Below are 17,686 nucleotides of genomic sequence, written 5' to 3' on the forward strand. Positions count from 1 at the left end.
CAACTAGGCATTGACTTCCTGGTACGTGACCGATCACCAAAGAGGATTGATAACTGGGATTATGAGGTTTCAATAGCATTTGCGACGTTCTCAGCCCGCGTAGCAAACGCTTTGTGCGTTTTTCGCTGTTTGTACGCGCAGAAATTGGGACGAGAGCTAAAAAAAAAGGGAGGTGGGGGGAAGGAGATAAAAGGCACAAAAATCCAACAGAAAAACTTGCTACGCAGGCTAGGACGTTCCTCAAAGGGGAAGTATCATGGGGTTTTTGGTTCTCTTGTTAAAAATGATGAAATAAGACCTTCAATCAGCTGCCAAATAATTCTAGAATGACGAGAGGAACGAAATCAACTCAATTCTTGAATTCGAAAGGAACACCTCGAGATCTGTTCTAGCCCATTTTGGAGACAAAAATGCGAGAACTTGTAAAACATTGGTCTAACATTTTACAAGTTTCAATCCATACCGGCCTACTCTGTCTCTAGCTAGAGGCACTAATCGACAGTTTTATTGCACTGGGGTGATAACCTATTACAAACTTGACAATTATTTCTTTGTTTCTGCGGACAGACAAACATTTCTGGGTTTTGAAATGACAGCAAATTTGCTTCATACTTCCCCTTTAAGATATGTCCCTTTAATGAAGATCACTGATGCAAAGATTATATGAATGCTTATCCGGGACAGTGGATTGTGTCCCCTTAATGGGGGTGTCCCAAACTAACTATCCAATGTATAAATGATCATACATTTGAATTGTTGTGAAATATGTTGTGAATAGAAACCTCGCACTGTAGTTTACTCCTCGAGTGGTTGCACAAATTTTAGGTAGGGGATGGCCAGGGAGCCGTAGTCACGGGCGCAAAAACGACAACGAAACGTACTTGCAAAGGAGAACCCGAAAACACAAACGATTAACGGCAGGAAAAACCGGCGACCACGATTGTCCCGAGTATGTTAATCAGTGTTTGGGGTTTCTAGATGAAGATAGATACTCAAATACGAGAATAGAACAGAACTCATTAATTCTTTCGAGGAAGAGTTAACGGATTCTGACGTTTCTCATTTGCTGCAAAAACGAGGCTTGATTTTCGCTAATGCTTTAGGCAAGTTCTTTTCCTTTGCCAGCTTACAACCAAACTGGAACACTTTTCTATCGATCCCTCATCTTCACTCCCAGAAGCTCAAATTTGACTTCGGAAAACAGCAAAAAACAAATGGTGCTACAAACAGTGCAACGTCTGTGCATTGACTAGATCTAATTACAACTGTCAATTCTTCTCGTTACTTTAGAAGGAAAGAGGTCAATAGTTTCGGAACTAAACAGCATTACAGGATTGTTTACGTTGCTTTGTAAAGATAACAACATTTATTACACCCATTTTGAAATCACTAGTGATCCTTGCAATCTGATTGGCTCTCAAAAGTGCGATTTATTCCCAAATTGCACCATTTTTTGCTCTAAATCGCATCCTTTCTTTAGCCCATCAAAATGGAAATGAAGTAACAAAAATAGAATATTAATATTGACAATGATACTCTGTGATTTCAAAATAGGTGTAATAAAGTGGCAATTGAACTTTGTGTCGTTCAATTTTGGTCTGAAATCATACTTGTGATTTCAAATCAAACTCGCGCTGCGTGCTCGTTCGATTTTGAAATCACGCGTATGATTTCATACCAAATTGCACTCCACTCAGTTCAATTACCATTATAAATACTTAAATATAGAGCGCCAATTCGGATAAACAACGATTATTATATACACTTTATCACAACTGATCGGCTCTTCCCTTGGAGACATCAAAAATATGCGCTGTCCAACGTCACCGTGGGCGCTTTTCCCCACCGGTGGCCCGAGATGCATCACGGACCTTCCGCATGGCAAGTTTCCGATATCTTTCCAGCTCCTGCAAAGAGTAAAACGAATTTGCTTTTAGTTTACAACAAGCATTACAAAGCTAATAGAGGTTACTATTTCCTTAACTGTGCTAAGCGCCTGGCTACATTCTACGTTATGCAAAAAAGAAAAACAAAACAAAAACAGAAAATGTCATAATTGTTAAGACTGCTTTTGTTCCCAGATTACCTCGTCTTTCTGTTTTCTCATTGTGTCGACCGCTGGTTCAGCATACTGTGGATCTTTAGACGGATCTTCACTGGTATTTCTCCCTTGGGATTTCTACAAAGAATGGAAAAAATGTGTAAGGCGCACAATATTCAGTCATCAGTAATTCACAGTCAGCACACAAGTAGAAGTTTAAGTACGAAATAGCCCATTTTACAGTTGTGTCCTTAGTGGCCTGGCCTTGGATTGTAAGCGAGGCTGGGGGTGACCTTGTCTTGATACAAACCTCACTGCTTTTCATATGTAGATCATGCTGTTCTTATGCTAGTTTTCATTTACATATGAAAAGCACTGAGGTTTGTATCAAAACAAGGTCACCCCCAGTCTCGCTTCCAATCCAAGGTCAGGTCACTAAGGACACAACTGTAAAATGGGCTATTCCGGTATAAAAGGGCCTGGCCTAGCCATTCTCATCTTTAGTTGTCAACCAACCATCAGAGCGTAAACAACAAACAAACAACATGCGTCTTTTTCTACGGCCCTTACTGATAAAATTGGCTAACCCTGTTAACCGAATTAGAAACCGATGTCTTGTATTGCAGTGGTGATATTGTGAGATTCTGGGGCATATGTTTTCAGAGGACGCTTGAGTCAGCAACTTGCCACAACTGAACGGCGTCTAATTTGCATTGTACACCCTCAAAGGTGTAAAAGGAAGGAGGGGCTTGCCCCGGGTTTTGTAGTGACACTTCTTTAAACAGCCGTGAATGATGACATTTACCTCAGGCGGAAAAAACGTGGAGTAGGCAGCTTTCCACAGCTCATACGGATCCCTGAAACACAAAAACAGAATCATTGTCTTCTATGAAACAAATCACAGCCTCTTAACCGCGTGCTTGGTTAAAAATATATACTGGGGGATTTTCTGACTAAAGAAGAGGTCGTCAAGAAGTGATTTGGAGTCCTGAACTGTCGTTGTGTTTTTCTCCGCAGAGAAAGAACTTTGTTCAACATTGTCTGTCTCGATTGAAGAACACGTTTCTCAAAGCCCAATTGTTCCCACAACATACATTGTTTCAGTCTGAAAATTCTGCTTGGGGAAGTGGTAAAAAAGTACGAATGTAAATTCCACTTTTATTGATTTTAAAATCTTTCTAATTTTACGAAATACCCTGGGCACGTTTCCGATGAAAATTTCAACAAATCGATAAAAACGAATTTAAAAGGAAATACTCATCATGTCACTTAAGTTTGCTGTGTTTACTGGTTTTACCGTGTAAAAAAGGTAACTTGTTTAATTTGCCGAAGATAAGCCGAGTCAAGCTGACCAATCAGGTTGCAGATGACAAACACGAAGATTACACGAACCTGCTGTGCATCTTTCCCATGTCTTGATTGGCCACTGGAGGTGCCCCTGATTGGAGAAGGAAAGCAACTCGTGAGAAATATAGCGGTTTCCAATTGAGTGTCGTCAAACCAAAACCAAAGTAATTACTCTGACCAATCACAACAGATGCAAACAACACAACGAGCCAATCAGAATTCGAAGCAAATAGAAGTAACTGGCGCCAAGCGCGGGAAAACGCGTGCGGCCAAAACACGATTGGTTTTGGTTTGGATTCTCATTGGTCGAGAAAGTGGCGCGAGTTTTGTTAACCAATCACAGAGCGTAGTAATGCAAAACCGAAGCAAACGCGAAATTACTTTCAACACTCAACTGAAGACCGCTCTATAGAAACAAAAGCTGGAATTGAAATGATATGCTATGAAGTGAGTGAGAAAGCAAAGAAAGTTTATCTCACCTATCTGTTGAAGCGAGTCCTGTCCAGCTGGGACGATGATGGGTTTATTATGATCTACCGACACCACTTTACTACGGGAAAAAAGGATAATATTTTTAAGCCCACAAACAGAGTAAAAGGCATGTTGAAAACTTACGATAATTTGCAAATGTGTCTGGTCAGGACTTGAATGTATTCGTGATGACTTGCGTCCTATTTAAGGACGGTGCCTACTAATATCGAAGTATTTGCGCGGTTTATGACTATGCGGGAAAAGCAGATTTTAGCAAGGGCTATTGAAATCCAAAAAGAAAATGGGGTTAACCACGCATTTTTCAGAGATAAATAAGCAACAATTATTCTAAAAAAAAACAGTAAAATACAAAGCAATGTATGGCGTTTTTTTTTTTTTTTTTTTTAATTGAAGCTCTATTATCTCTGAAAAATGCATGGTTACCCCCAATTTTCTTTTTGGATACCGAAGCCCTTGCTAAGTTCTGCTTTCTCTGCATAGTTTTAAACCGCGCAAAAATATCCTTGTATTAGCAGGCATCACCCATAGGAAAGCCGAGTATCTCGAGATGCGCAGAACGTATGCGCAGTAACAAAAGTAGGCACCGTCCTTAATAAAGCTCATGTCGACATGTACGTCGAAGCAAGTCGTTCTTCACCGTTTTATTCAACACCTAAAGCAAGTCAACTAAGAAGTAATGTTGTTTTAGCATTGTTTTCCGAGGTGTGGATGCGCGCGCACGGCTATAGTAAAATGACTACATGTATTTTGAAAATTGCGCCGTCTAATTCACATCTCCTTGCCTGGCCTCGTTTGGCCCCCTAACGCAAGTTTGTGTAACACGTTCTTATTTTTTGGCGGGAAGTCAAAGAGCTCACATTAATACTAATAAAGATTAGGAGACATTGTCCCCATCCTCGCGGCTCTGGACTTTTCATATTCATACATGGGTAGGGAGAGTAGAGTAATAATAAACAAATATAAGCTGCCACTTGACGATCGATCTCACCGGAGAGTATAAAGACTTACTTGAGAGGGGTGTGGAAGAGCAGTGACCCCACCAGCCCCCGGGTGCGGTTCGTCAGGCCCTCAGCTTTGGTGCTAAAGAACTGAAACGCAAAAAATAAGTTTTTCAACTACTTTGAACCAACCGCAATCTGGCTCTGTTTTTTGTTTGCTTCTTTGTTTGCTTGTCTGAGCAAACCGCAGCCTAAGTATTAATGCAACGTTAGAACATATTCCGAGTGGTCCAAAAAAAGAAAGAAAGAAAGAAAGAAAGAAAGAAAGAAAGAAAGAAAGAAAGAAAGAAAGAAAGAAAGAAAGAAAGAAAGAAAGAAAGAAAGAAAGAAAGAAAGAAAGAAAGAAAGAAAGAAAGAAAGAAAGAAAGAAAGAAAGAAAGAAAGAAAGAAAGAAAGAAAGAAAGAAAGAAAGAAAGAAAGAAAGAAAGAAAGAAAGAAAGAAAGAAAGAAAGAAAGAAAGAAAGAAAGAAAGAAAGAAAAGCACTCAAAGAAACTCATGATAGCCAACGATACTTTACCGTGAGCCTCTATTAAATGCAAGGCATCTCCCGAGTGTAAAACACTGCAAACATGGCGTTCTGTTAATTTCTGACAAAACTTCGCACGGATAAATTTCTCGCTGGGAAAGTCGGCGGGAGAGCCTGCTTCGTTTTCCTTCAGTTCTTGGAAGAACTAACGGAAAATGGATCTAGAGAACGCTGGTGGAAGAGGGGAAGAACAAGGGAGTGGATCAAAACCTATCATCGACTATCATGCGAGTTGTCAAACGGGAAAAACTATCATCAACTATCATGAAGAAATTGAATACGCTCAAAGTGAATGATAATTGATGATGGCCGATGATAGCGCATGACAGTTGGTGGTCAAACGGGTGCGCGAGTTTTAACTATCGTCGACTATTATCAGCTATCATCGACTATCATGCGCCGGTCGCACTGAACGTAATTCAAGGCCAGAAAAAATGGCAAAAATCGCAGTTAATCTAAGTTAACTAAGCTAAAGGTGCAAAATACAGCGTTTATTTGATAAAGCGATGACAAATATATATATTTTTTGTTCGAATGTTCGAACTTAGGGAAATAAAGGTACTCGGCAAAAGAGATCGACGGCAAAATTTAATAAGTGTACGTTTGGGGAAAAGTGAGCGATTGAATTTTACAGTTTCGGTACATTCGTTTGTAGGGTCTGCACGAAAATTTTTTATAATAAATATATGGAAAAATTCAAAATTAATTGTGACTACGATTGCATCTAGGGGCCTTAAGTTTACAACGCAATTTCTTTAGCGTGATATCTTCAGTTTGAATAATTCCGAAATTCACTGACACGGAGATAAGTTGTCGTCCGATTTTCATGCAAACACTATAATTCGCGCCACGTTTGCGCCAGTTAAAAATGAAGGCAAACTTGAATTCACGTGAAAGGCGTAATAAGCCGGTTTTTGCGGGATGTAAGGTTGCTGACCGCGAATTAGTACAAAAAAAAAACGCAACAAAAAAAACATGTCATGCGTTATCTGTTAACCTGTCCAAACAGTTTTCACAAATACAAATTTGCAATTTCAAATTAAAACACGATTAGCGTACATATTTATTTTATTGCCGAATTTGTATTGACGAACTAATTGCAATGACGTCCTTCACAATTTTACTTAGCAGGTAGAGAATTTTTGTTACTTGGTTACCCATTCGTGTTTTCCAAAACATAACTACAACAAAACAAAGATCTATTCAATTAATTTTAAGGCCGTATTTCATTAGTTTAAGCCGAGACAATATACTTGCATACATCATGAAGTCTTTTGTACTCCAGCGCCTTATACTTTACTTGTTTATCGATAACAACAACGATTGCAGCGGATTGAACCGAAAGAAAAACAAGATTACTTTGGAAAAAGAACCTTTGAATTAAGTTTAGAGGGGGGCATTTTGCTTGGCATATGCTTAAAGCCGAAGATCGATCTATAAGTAGAAATTTGCATTTTGTTTTTTAAGACACGGCTGCAATATTTACACTCGCTTGTTTGTTAACACAAGTGAGATGAAAACAATATCGTTGTCTAATGACTGCATGGAAAATAATTGTACGATATTTAGCCAGGAAAACAGTCCCACGAAATATAGAAAACTGTTTGAGGATTGATCTTAAATCGCACACGCATGGTACTGTTACGTTTGCGGTAAAAAAAATACTTTGGAGGTATTTTTTTAGCTTTCACTGTCTTCAAAATGGAAGTCTAAAACATATTTGGCCAAATCAGATTTTCATGTCGCGTGTGAGTCGCGTAATTTAAACTCCGCCCCACCCACACACACACAGACAAACAACGCAGCAAAACAACCGACACAAACGAGAAATACATAATTACACTCCTATCTACTAAGGCAGAAATGGTCTTAACGTCGAACAGAGTAAAGATTTACTAAGACCGATTAAGAAGGTACGACTTTGGTGTGCGTAACAAGCTGACGAAAAGCCGACGATAGGAATTGTTACGCGTCAATTTTTAACCTTCATTTTGCAACTAGCATCTAAAATGTCGTAGGAGTGAACGATTTTGATGAATACGACTAGGTGGCGACAAGCCTACCATACCAATTGTTTGGTGTAAATCAGCGCGCACGACACTAAGCTGTCGTAGGATTCGTACAACTTTGTCGACTTTGTTCTCAGCGACAAGCTGAGGACAAGCTAACGATACGAACTGTTGCGTGCAAATTTAACCTCCATTTTACAACTCGTCGCACACGACATTAAAACGTCGTAGAATTTAAACTACTTTGTGTATGCGATAAACTGACAAAAAGCATACGATAAGCCTGAAAATCAGTCGCACGCCTGTCGCAAGGGGAGCGCGGAGGAGAGGAAAAGGCCCGGGGGAGGCTCCATACGAAAGGGGTATTTCTTTTATGCAGGCCTGACACTACGGCAAAGGGCTTATTTATTTGGGCCAATATTTCAACAAGTACCACTGGGAAAACTGTCATTTAGGTATTTAAAGGGCCTTTCAAAATACCTCGATGAGACACAACGGAAAGAGATGGAGCAGTGCTTCTACTGCAGGTATGTGAAAGGGGTTCCATTTCCTATGAAAGGTATATGAAAAGGTTGCCTTTTTTCGGTAAAAAATGGTAAAGAATAGGATAAGGGTTTAGACCTCTTAATATCTCTTATATTCGTCACCACAAAATGAATAGGAAGAAAGAGAAAGAGCTTGCACGAAGAAAAATCTTATTTCCTATAAGGAACGCCTGTGGACAGCTAAAGGACGGTGCCTACTTTTGTTACAGCGCATACGTTCTACACAGCCTACTAATACAGAGATATTTTTATGCAGTTTAAACTATGCGGAGAAAGCAGAACTTATCAAGCGCTTTTGGTGTTTCAAAATAAAATTGGGGGGAACCATGCATTTTTCCGAGGTGATAAAGCTTCAATTTGAAAAAAAAACGGCATACATTTTGTTTTGTATTTTACCGCTTTTTAGAATAATTGTTGCTTAATTATGTCTAAAAAATGCCCTGCTACCCCCAATTTTCTTTCTGGATTCTAGTAGCCAATACTAAGATCTGCTTTAAATTTCCCGCATAGTCATAAACTGTGCAAAAATACCTCTGTATTAGGAGGCACCGTCCTTAACAGAAGAAATAGCGTACGAAGAAATAGTACGTAGCGTAAGAAGAAATAGTACTTACGTGCAGATGTGCTCCGTTGCTGTGTGCTACAAACCGCAAAGTTCTGCTGATCATCTTACGTTTCTCAGGATCAAAATCCTGCAAAAAAAACATTGTCAGTAGTTTCTCATAAGCTATGTGGCAGTTACTGCCAGTGCTTACAGAGCCGGCTTTGAAGCCCACAGCTTTTAACAACAAGTATTACCTGCCTCCAAGCCCGCGAGAGCAGACGTCTATTCCGGCTTTTGTCCCTCCCCTCCTCCACCCCCGAAAATAGCGTTGCTCCTGTCGGGGGGGAGGGGTGGGTAGAAACAAAATTCGGAAAGCACGTCTGCCCGCTCTCCAAGGCAACCAGTGCCTTATTGGTAAGTTTAAAAACCAGTAGACCTGCACCTTTCAAAAGCTCTATTTTCACTGGACCCTGATAACCTATAGCTGCATTGTTTTTCAGGGCTGGGAGCATTATTCTGTTATTCGTTCTTTTGTCCTCTCGATTAACCATGTAAAACGTTGCAAGCCGGTGGTGCAGGTTGCCGCCAAAAAACAATTTCTAACATTCCGTTTTTAAAAACTCTCGATTAGTTATCATCTCTCCTCGGCCTTGTGATCACCAAAATGGCTGTGACGATCCTTTTCTAACAACCACATGGAAAGGGTGTGAACGGGACAGAAGGTCTTATGCGCTGAGGTGTTGACCCAATGAAACAACGTTATATTTTGCTGACTTATTTCCCGGAATGAATAAGCATTTCTTGGAGTATTAAATGCTCTTTTGTTGTTTTGTTACGCTGGTTGTACTGACCTGATAAATGTCATATTTTCCTCCAATTATAGCCAATGGAATAGGAAAGGGATCAATAGAAGATTTATCCTGCAAAGAAAGATAACCTGAGTTTTGCCTGCAAGGAGTGCTACGCTTTATTCTCATAATATTTAGCGTGGTCCGTCCTACTTGTGGACAAGTAAGAAAAACACATGGTCTTGCACGACAATTGCCTGCTCATCTCACGCCTTGATTTCACTTTGAAGGAAGTTCTTTTGCATGCTCACATTCTTTACTGACTCCACTTTTTCTAAGCAGCAGTTTTCGCTCTTAAAAAGGCGAGGATAGTCTGCAATGCAGGCGTTTTTAGAGGGCACATGAGTGCCAGAATCTCAGTCAATCATAGACACCATGTTGGATTTTCAAAATCTTAGGGAGCAACCCACCCCTTGACCGCACTTTCTACTCTTCCCAACTACTCTGCGTTTAAAATCCAAGATAGTGGCTATAGCGCTTGTCAGTCCAAATACACCTGCATTGCAGGCTAGGGTGAGGGCAGACTTTTTAGGATCTTAACGTAATAAAATATTTCGAAATTGTATGTTGATCTCACAAAAGAAATAAATTATAAAATAATATCTCACAGGATGTTCTTCTCCAAATCTCTTCCAAGCTTGCTTCTTAAGCTGCTGTACAGAACTTAAGAGGAAACAAAAAAAAAAAATAACCAGCAATGTTTAAAAAGTGATTTAAAAAATCATTGCACCAAAAAAAACTATCTCTCACAACACCTACGGGAGGCACAGTCCCTAAGCCCTTTGTCCCCCAAACACTGCATGTTATTATATTGTTATTCACTTGGCATATACTAGGCGGGTGTATTTCAAAGTAAAGACATAAAAGACCATTTTCAAATAATGACATTATTGTACAGGATCTGTACAGTGAATTCAAAATAATACTTACCCTGGATGTTTCTTCTCTAAATCCTCCAGTGCTGAATTAACTTTAGATTTTACCTAAAATGATATTTAATACATATCTGATATTTATCAACTCTGTTTACAAAACCAAACATAATTGTTTAGTTTTCTGACTTGTGGCTGTCTCTGTCAGTTTTGTGACTTGTAAGAAGTTGCTCCTGTCACAGATTTTAGTCTTGACCTTTCTGTAGATTTACTATAAATTAAATTATATTAATTTTTATCTGTCTGTTTCATCACTGATGTTATACAAGTTTTAAATTAACAGGGTAGCGCCTCATTTGGGCCCTCATGTCCCATTTTCCTCCACCCTCTTGGGTTCATAACTTTAATTTTTTCTTTTTAATTTATAGTAGTGTTATACCCAATAAAGCTGTGAAAAAAAACTGCACCTATGAGTCATGTAATGTCTACACACTTTTAAAGACTATAGAAAAAGATTGGGTTGATCCTGGCAGGTGAGAAACCAGGAATTTAATATGCTCAGCCAGGCAAAGTAGTCACTGCTGTTTGAGGCTGGATTTCTATCTAGTTAATGGGTAGTCTTCTATGCAGACGTTCTAATAATGTGCAGTTCCAGAAAAAAATCCATACCCACCCCATGGAAGGTCATTGGAAATTCCTAGGGGAAGGGGGGTGTTAAAAGCCAAAATTTTAGAAGCAAAGTATGAAGCTAAACTGGAATTTTCTGAAAGGGGGGGGGGGGGGTTTGCATGATGTGATGAGAAAAAGAATGGGCTCGTAGTTATTATTAAAAACTGAATCATTGTATAATAATTCAATTCCAGGGTTTTGATTGGCTTAGCAGCCATGGTATATGAGCCATTATATCATGCCCGAGAAGTAGCGACCATAAATTGTTTTCTGGTTGCTCTTAAAAATGAAATCAGCGAGGCCTACGCCTACCAATATTACTTGATAGTTTTTAATAAAAACAATTATTCCACTTGCGCTTGTTGGATATGAGATGATTATAGCCAACTTGGAGCTACGCACCTCGTTGGCTATCTATCATCTCATATCCAATGCGCTCGTGGAATAATTGTTAAATAGTTAATAGGTAATGGTTCATATCTTACCTGAGACAGAAGTGTTTCCATTGTGTGCAACAGCTCATTTGGAAGAGACAAGTCTAACACAATCACAATGGCCATGTTCCTGCAAAGGCCATGAAATCAAAAATAATTGCGATCAGATTAAAATTCTCTCCACTATATAAAACAAATTCAACCATGGCTTGTAGTGAGATTCTAGAATCTAACAGAGGGAGGCATCATGTATAAGACTCACCTGATAGTAACAGAAGTTAGGGGAATTTCAATCAGTTTGGACAGAAATGTTCCACCTCCAAGCTCCCAGATGTGACCTATATCCTTTCCCTATAATTTGAAAAAAAAAATTAAAATAAAAAGTTAGATTTAAAACATTAATGGTGTTGTTTATTTGATGCAAGGCCATACTGTTAACCTTTTTAGCCATTTTCCTTTTTGAATGAATGAATGAATGAATGAATGAATGAACGGACGGACGGACGGATAGATGGCTTGATGGATTTATTTTTTTTGCCTCATGAGCAAAGAAATACCATTTGAAAACATTGATGAACAGAAGGGGACTGGATGAGGAGCAATCAGTTTAAATGACAAAATGCATATCACCTGGCACAACAAATCAGATTTCAACGTCTAGAATGTGCACAGGAGAAGGAACGTATTAAAAAATAATAATTTAATTTCTTTAATTTGTAGTGACTCACAATATTGTGTCCAGTTTTAGCTCTTCGTCCAAATGTGTAATCCAGGGCTGTGGTGGGTTTGGGAGCCTCATCGCTGTAGAATTGAAACAATAATTAAAAGCAAATCAATAAAGACGCCTATTAACTCTGTAAAATTACAGAGGGAAATTGAAAGGCAATAGAAAACTGAACACTGCTCTTCTGTTTGATAGCAAAACTCCTTGTCATTATCCTTTGTTTTATTGATAGTTCCTGTTCCTTGTATAGTATGTCGTATGTCGCACCATTCAGTGTCTATTAACTTACTTACCGATCAAGAAATCTTAAAATCATGGAGGTCTTCCCCTAAAAAATAAGTTAAATACATCAAATAAAGTACATAGATTACACACAAACTACTGCAACTGTAACAGTAACTGTCAAAATTTCTTGTGCTGATAGGCTCATATCAATGTCTATAAGAGTACAGACAATAAAAATTAAGTCAGATGTAATGCACATGCTTTCTCAATGAAAAATTAAGGAACTCCACACATACTTTAAAATGCATGTTATTGTAAAAATCAAATAAGCGGCAAACGCGAGTTTTCTATAGTCAATACTCGAATATAGACTATAAAATGATGTCATAAAATGTTCTAAACTTGGCAGTGAAACCACAGGCTGTCACTTGGTTTTTGAACATATTACATGTATGAAGTCATGTTATGGTCTGTAAGATAAAGCCAGATATCGCAATCATCCTCTCACTATTTTACTATAAAAAAAAATATTATTGTGTATCTGTCAGTTCTTGCCCTTGAGATTGAAAGTTACTTCTTATTAATATTTTTTGAGATAAGCTGGTTAATAATTCATAGACTTACAGAGTTTTTACTGCCAAGGACAAAAATACTTGATTCATCACTGCTGGAAAATTGTGATTCATCAGATTGTTGATCTAAAGTACCATAAACAGAAATGTTAAGTAGAAGATCTAGAACAGAGAACTAATGTCTCAAAACTTAGAAACATTAATTATTTTCCCCTTTTTAGCCCTTATTCTTTTGACAAAAGAGGGAAGCACAACTCCCTTGGGCCTCTCCCCAAGATCAACCACTGAGTTTTAAAACAAATTTTAAAAGAAACTACTAACAATTTCTCTTGTCAGAATGTTTATTTGCTCAATCCGCAGTCCCTATACATTTGTTTCTTTCCCCTTCTTTGGCTTTCTCCTTCTCTGCCAAGTTGTAACTCACTCTCTCCTAGTCCCTCTCCTTTTTTCTCCCCTTCTATCCCAGTTCCTACCCACCTTCCCTCCCAGTTCCCAACCCCCTTCCCTCCCAGTTTCTACCCCCTTCCCTCCCAGTTCCTACCCCCTTCCCTCCCAGTTCCCAATCCCCTTCCCTCCCAGTTCCCAACCCCCTTTCCTCCCAGTTCCTACCCCCTTTCCTCCCAGTTCATACCCCCTTCCCTCCCAGTTCCTACCCACCTTCCTTCCCAGTTCCTACCCCCCTTCAATCCCAGTTCCTACCCCCCTTCAATCCCAGTTCCTATCCTCCATCCCTCCCAGTTTCTTCATTCTTCCCTCCCAGTTCCTACCCCCTTGTCTTCATCCTTCTCTCCCAGTTCTGCTTCCTTTTTTCTTCATTTCCACCCATTTGCTATACGTTCTAACCCCTTTTCCCTCAATTTCTATCCCTTAGCTCTCCATTGCCTGCTCCCCCCTTCTCTCCCAGTTCACATCCCTTTACTCCCAATTTCCCCCTTCTCTCCCAGTTCACATCCCTTTACTCCCAATTTCCCCCTTCTCTCCCAGTTCACATCCCTTTACTCCCAATTTCCCCCCTTCTCTCCCAGTTCACATCCCTTTACTCCCAATTTCCCCCCTTCTCTCCCAGTTCACATCCCTTTACTCCCAATTTCCCCCTTCTCTCCCAGTTCACATCCCTTTACTCCCAATTTCCCCCTTCTCTCCCAGTTCACATCCCTTTACTCCCAATTTCCCCCCTTCTCTCCCAGTTCACATCCCTTTACTCCCAATTTCCCCCCTTCTCTCCCAGTTCACATCCCTTTACTCCCAATTTCCCCCTTCTCTCCCAGTTCACATCCCTTTACTCCCAATATCCCCCCTTCTCTCCCAGTTCACATCCCTTTACTCCCAATTTCCCCCCTTCTCTCCCAGTTCACATCCCTTTACTCCCAATTTCCCCCTTCTCTCCCAGTTCACATCCCTTTACTCCCAATTCCCCCCTTCTCTCCCAGTTCACATCCCTTTACTCCCAATATCCCCCCTTCTCTCCCAGTTCACATCCCTTTACTCCCAATTTCCCCCCTTCTCTCCCAGTTCACATCCCTTTACTCCCAATTTCCCCCCTTCTCTCCCAGTTCACATCCCTTAACTCCCAATTTCCCCCCTTCTCTCCCAGTTCACATCCCCTAACTCCCAGTCCTCCCTTCTTGTCTCCCAGTTCCCATCTCTCTTATACCAGTTTCCACCCCTTTCTCTAGAAGTTCCCATTCCCTTTACTTCCAGTTTCTAGCCCCTTCTTTCACAGTTTTCCAGAATTGATCCAAGGGCTCTTCCCTTTTGAAGGAAGAAGAAATATCCTTGGGGTAAAGGTTCCCAGTTCCCACCCCTTCTCTCTCCTATTTTCTGCTCCCTTCTCCCCCAGTGTCAACCCCCTTTTTTCCAGTGTCAGCCCTTTGTTCCCAGAGTGAACCCCTTTTCCCAGTGTCGGCCTCCTTTTTTCCCAGAGTCTACCCCTTTTGCCCCTTTTTCAACCCCCATCGTTACTTCCAGTTTTCACCTCCTTCTCTTGTGGTTTCCCAGCCTAAGCTGATTCAAGGACTCTTCCGTTTTTGAAAGGCGAAGGAAAAACTATAGGATCAAGGTCACCAGGTCCTGACCCCTCTCTATCTGGATCACAAACAATCCCCCTTAAATTGAGCTTATTATAGAAATAAAAGCAGTTTCAAAGCGTACCTTGGTCTGAGTGGTTTTCAACTCTATCACGTTCTTCAATTGCCAAATCCCAGATGGTCTTTTCTGACCTGTATGTGCAACACATGAATAAACATCAACTAGAAAATTTAAGGCAACATTCACATGGCATAATAAAAAACTAAACATAAGTCATAAATCAAGGACTGGCTGGACTGGACTAGAGAAATGAAGTAATGGCCTTCCCCACCCCCACCTCCCTCTCATAAACTGGCAATCTGGCCAAATTTTAGAATTGCTCTTATGTTCTGTTAAATAAAAGCTGACTGACAATCCCGTAAAATGTTACTTTGATTTAAGCTTATGCAAGCGATGAACAATCTTACGGTGGTCAGATGGTGTTTCTTCGGTTCTGGCCGCAAGTTGTAAAAAAATTAAATGTTGGCCTTAAAAAGATCGAAGACATTTTATTCTAAAAGGAAGCTGACCCCTGATAACTGACACCCCGAAAGCTGAATAAAATGAGCCTATCATCGAGTCTGTTATAGTAAACCAAAAGTTGATGGATGTTACTCGTTTCCAAAGCAACCCAGACGCCATTTTTACTCTCTATTTTTCTTACCATTAAAGAAGAAGCTAAATGCATCGACAAAATTGAGAAAAATATCATCCATTACCTCTTATCACTCATTATCAAGCCAAGTTTGTCGTCTTGAGCGAAATCACCCTATATCATGTTAATTTTTGCTGCAAAACATTCTCCCCTTCATCTCAAATCGGCGATTCAGTGAATTTCGCGAGCCCTTAGTATTTTTATTATTCACCAGCGGCTTTTCAAGTTTCGTTCCCAGTTTCTTTGGACGGGAATTGGAACGCCTGACTGAAATTAGTCATGGCTCACCCTGAAATTGTCGATGAGATTTTCGCTTTAAAATCTATCTTTTGTAACCCAGGAGAATTTGATTTACTAAACCCATCTTCTTTAGAGGCTCTTGAGGAATCACAAGGACCTATTTATTTCAAGATCGCTGTCAAATGCACTAGAAACCAAGACGCAAACGAAGGCGCTAAATCTTGCAAGGAAGACCAAAACATGATCAATTTTGTCGTAGAAATGTCGGTTACGCTTCAGCTTAGCTACCCAAGAACCTTACCTGAAATATCGCTGTCATGTACAGAAATGACAAAGAAAAATTTATGTTCGCTACGGAACAAGATGGTCGAGTATGCAACGAATTTGCTTGCATCAAATCCTGAACCAATGGTCATGGACTTAGCATTGTGGTTGCAAGAAAATGCTGGATTATTTTGCGATAAATCGGTGTCGAATCGCAACAGGAACAACGACTCCAGAGATAACACTATTCTTTTACTAAAGCTGGACCATATGAGGAATAAAAATCGCTATATTAAAACTATAACCCGTTGGGTAGATGAGCTGAAACTTTGCGGAAGGATCTTTTTAGCCGGGTATTTAATATTCATTCTGTTAACAGGAGCGGCTGAGGATGTCAGGGAATATTTACGGAGACATAAAACTTGCAATGTTGATGTTGATTCATCTGGAAAGCCATGCAAAGAAAGAATGATGAATGTTCTGGTACAAGAACAAGCTCCCACTAATTTGAGGTAAACTACCTGCACATATCATATATGGATAAGGGTGTTGGTTTCTAAGGAAACTTTGGTGCTGTGTCGGTGGGGACTGGAAACGAATGTTTGGTTTATCAACAGGGTTGATAATGTAAGGTTGATTGGTCACCATTAAAAGAATCGAGTGCTGACATTTCAAGCGTTAGACCTTCACTTTGACGAAGGTTAGGCCTGGTTCAGACGCCGTACTTCACATGAGCTGAATCAAATGCAAATTTAGACTGACCCAAATTATACACGGCTGATTCGGCTAATGTGAAGTATGGTGTCTGAATCAAAGCGGGTCCACAGCTGTTATTCCCCGCTGAACCAATCTGAATTGATTCGGACGCCGTACTTCACATGAACTTAATTCATTGAATAAGATTCGGCTCATGTGAAGTACGGCATTTAAACTGGGCCTTAATGCTCGAAACATCAGCACTCAGATCTTTTAACGGTGACCAATCTACCTTACGTTATCAACTCTGTTGATAAACCAAACATTCCTAGCTCCATATAAACTATCTTGCAGTAACTGTTATTATTTTTTTTCCAGGATTTGTGACTTTCAGGAAGTTGAATGCAGATCTCCTCTTGAACTTGAAGACAAATTTGCAGAAATAAATCTTGAATATCTCCACAAAGAACATATCAAGCCACTGGTCTCCGAACAAAGATGAATCAAAGACAACTCTTGCTTCTTGGGATACATAATGAATAAATAACAGTTTCATTTACATTATGTACAAAAATACAAAATATTTAAAACTATACAAAGTAAAACTTCCACTGCCATAAATTTTCACAAGCTCAAAATACAAATTCTCCTTTGCGATGGCCTCACATTTGTTTCAAGAATCTGTTGGTACATCATGGCAGTATCTCATATAGTAAGCCACTTCTAACTTTCGATATTCTCATTGTACAGGCAAAAAGCTAAGCTAAGTGTTTATTATGATGCTTGAGAATTGAGCCAAAGTCATGGTTCAACTTCCTGAAGTCTTCTTGACTGCACATTTGCAGTGGGATTATATCTATCATTCTTATATAAGTGGACTTTATCATTAGGGAACTGGTCATAACAAGTTTGTTTGA

The 17,686-nt window shown here is 39.7% G+C and overlaps 2 protein-coding genes across 2 annotated transcripts; one reads left to right on the forward strand and one right to left on the reverse strand.

Annotated features, from left to right (window-relative positions):
- Positions 1–1,364: 1,364 nt before the first annotated feature.
- Positions 1,365–15,762, reverse strand: LOC146462680 (cytoplasmic dynein 2 light intermediate chain 1-like). The gene is made up of 17 exons (XM_085085348.1): positions 15,634–15,762; positions 14,999–15,066; positions 12,900–12,973; positions 12,344–12,378; positions 12,055–12,127; positions 11,589–11,677; positions 11,378–11,456; positions 10,282–10,334; positions 9,960–10,014; positions 9,355–9,423; positions 8,574–8,651; positions 4,889–4,968; positions 3,868–3,938; positions 3,434–3,479; positions 2,847–2,898; positions 2,087–2,179; positions 1,365–1,907 (listed from the first exon to the last, which is right to left on the reverse strand). Exons 1-17 carry the CDS (start codon positions 15,645–15,647, stop codon positions 1,824–1,826), a joined length of 1,113 nt encoding a protein of 370 aa, XP_084941474.1. The 5' UTR covers positions 15,648–15,762; the 3' UTR covers positions 1,365–1,823.
- Positions 15,732–17,287, forward strand: LOC146462681 (RWD domain-containing protein 3-like). Its single transcript, XM_085085349.1, has 2 exons — positions 15,732–16,585; positions 17,148–17,287. Exons 1-2 carry the CDS (start codon positions 15,849–15,851, stop codon positions 17,269–17,271), a joined length of 861 nt encoding a protein of 286 aa, XP_084941475.1. The 5' UTR covers positions 15,732–15,848; the 3' UTR covers positions 17,272–17,287.
- The last annotated feature ends 399 nt before the right edge of the window (positions 17,288–17,686 follow it).

The sequence above is a fragment of the Pavona decussata genome, unplaced genomic scaffold (assembly GCF_977016875.1).
Source record: "Pavona decussata unplaced genomic scaffold, jaPavDecu1.1 SCAFFOLD_186, whole genome shotgun sequence".
Lineage (NCBI taxonomy): Eukaryota > Metazoa > Cnidaria > Anthozoa > Scleractinia > Agariciidae > Pavona > Pavona decussata.

What these genes read in the sequence shown, in the direction of transcription:
- LOC146462680 (XM_085085348.1), bottom strand. An exon ending in TCCTTGGCAGTAAAAACTCT is followed by an intron (nt 12,379 to 12,899) that starts GTAAGTCTATGA and finishes CTTATTTTTTAG; the next exon opens with GGGAAGACCTCCATGATTTT. An exon ending in ATGGGAAAGATGCACAGCAG is followed by an intron (nt 2,899 to 3,433) that starts GTTCGTGTAATC and finishes TTTGTGTTTCAG; the next exon opens with GGATCCGTATGAGCTGTGGA.
- LOC146462681 (XM_085085349.1), top strand. Translation starts at nt 15,849, where the DNA reads ATGGCTCACCCTGAAATTGTCGATGAGATTTTCGCTTTAAAATCTATC. An exon ending in CAAGCTCCCACTAATTTGAG is followed by an intron (nt 16,586 to 17,147) that starts GTAAACTACCTG and finishes TTTTTTTTCCAG; the next exon opens with GATTTGTGACTTTCAGGAAG.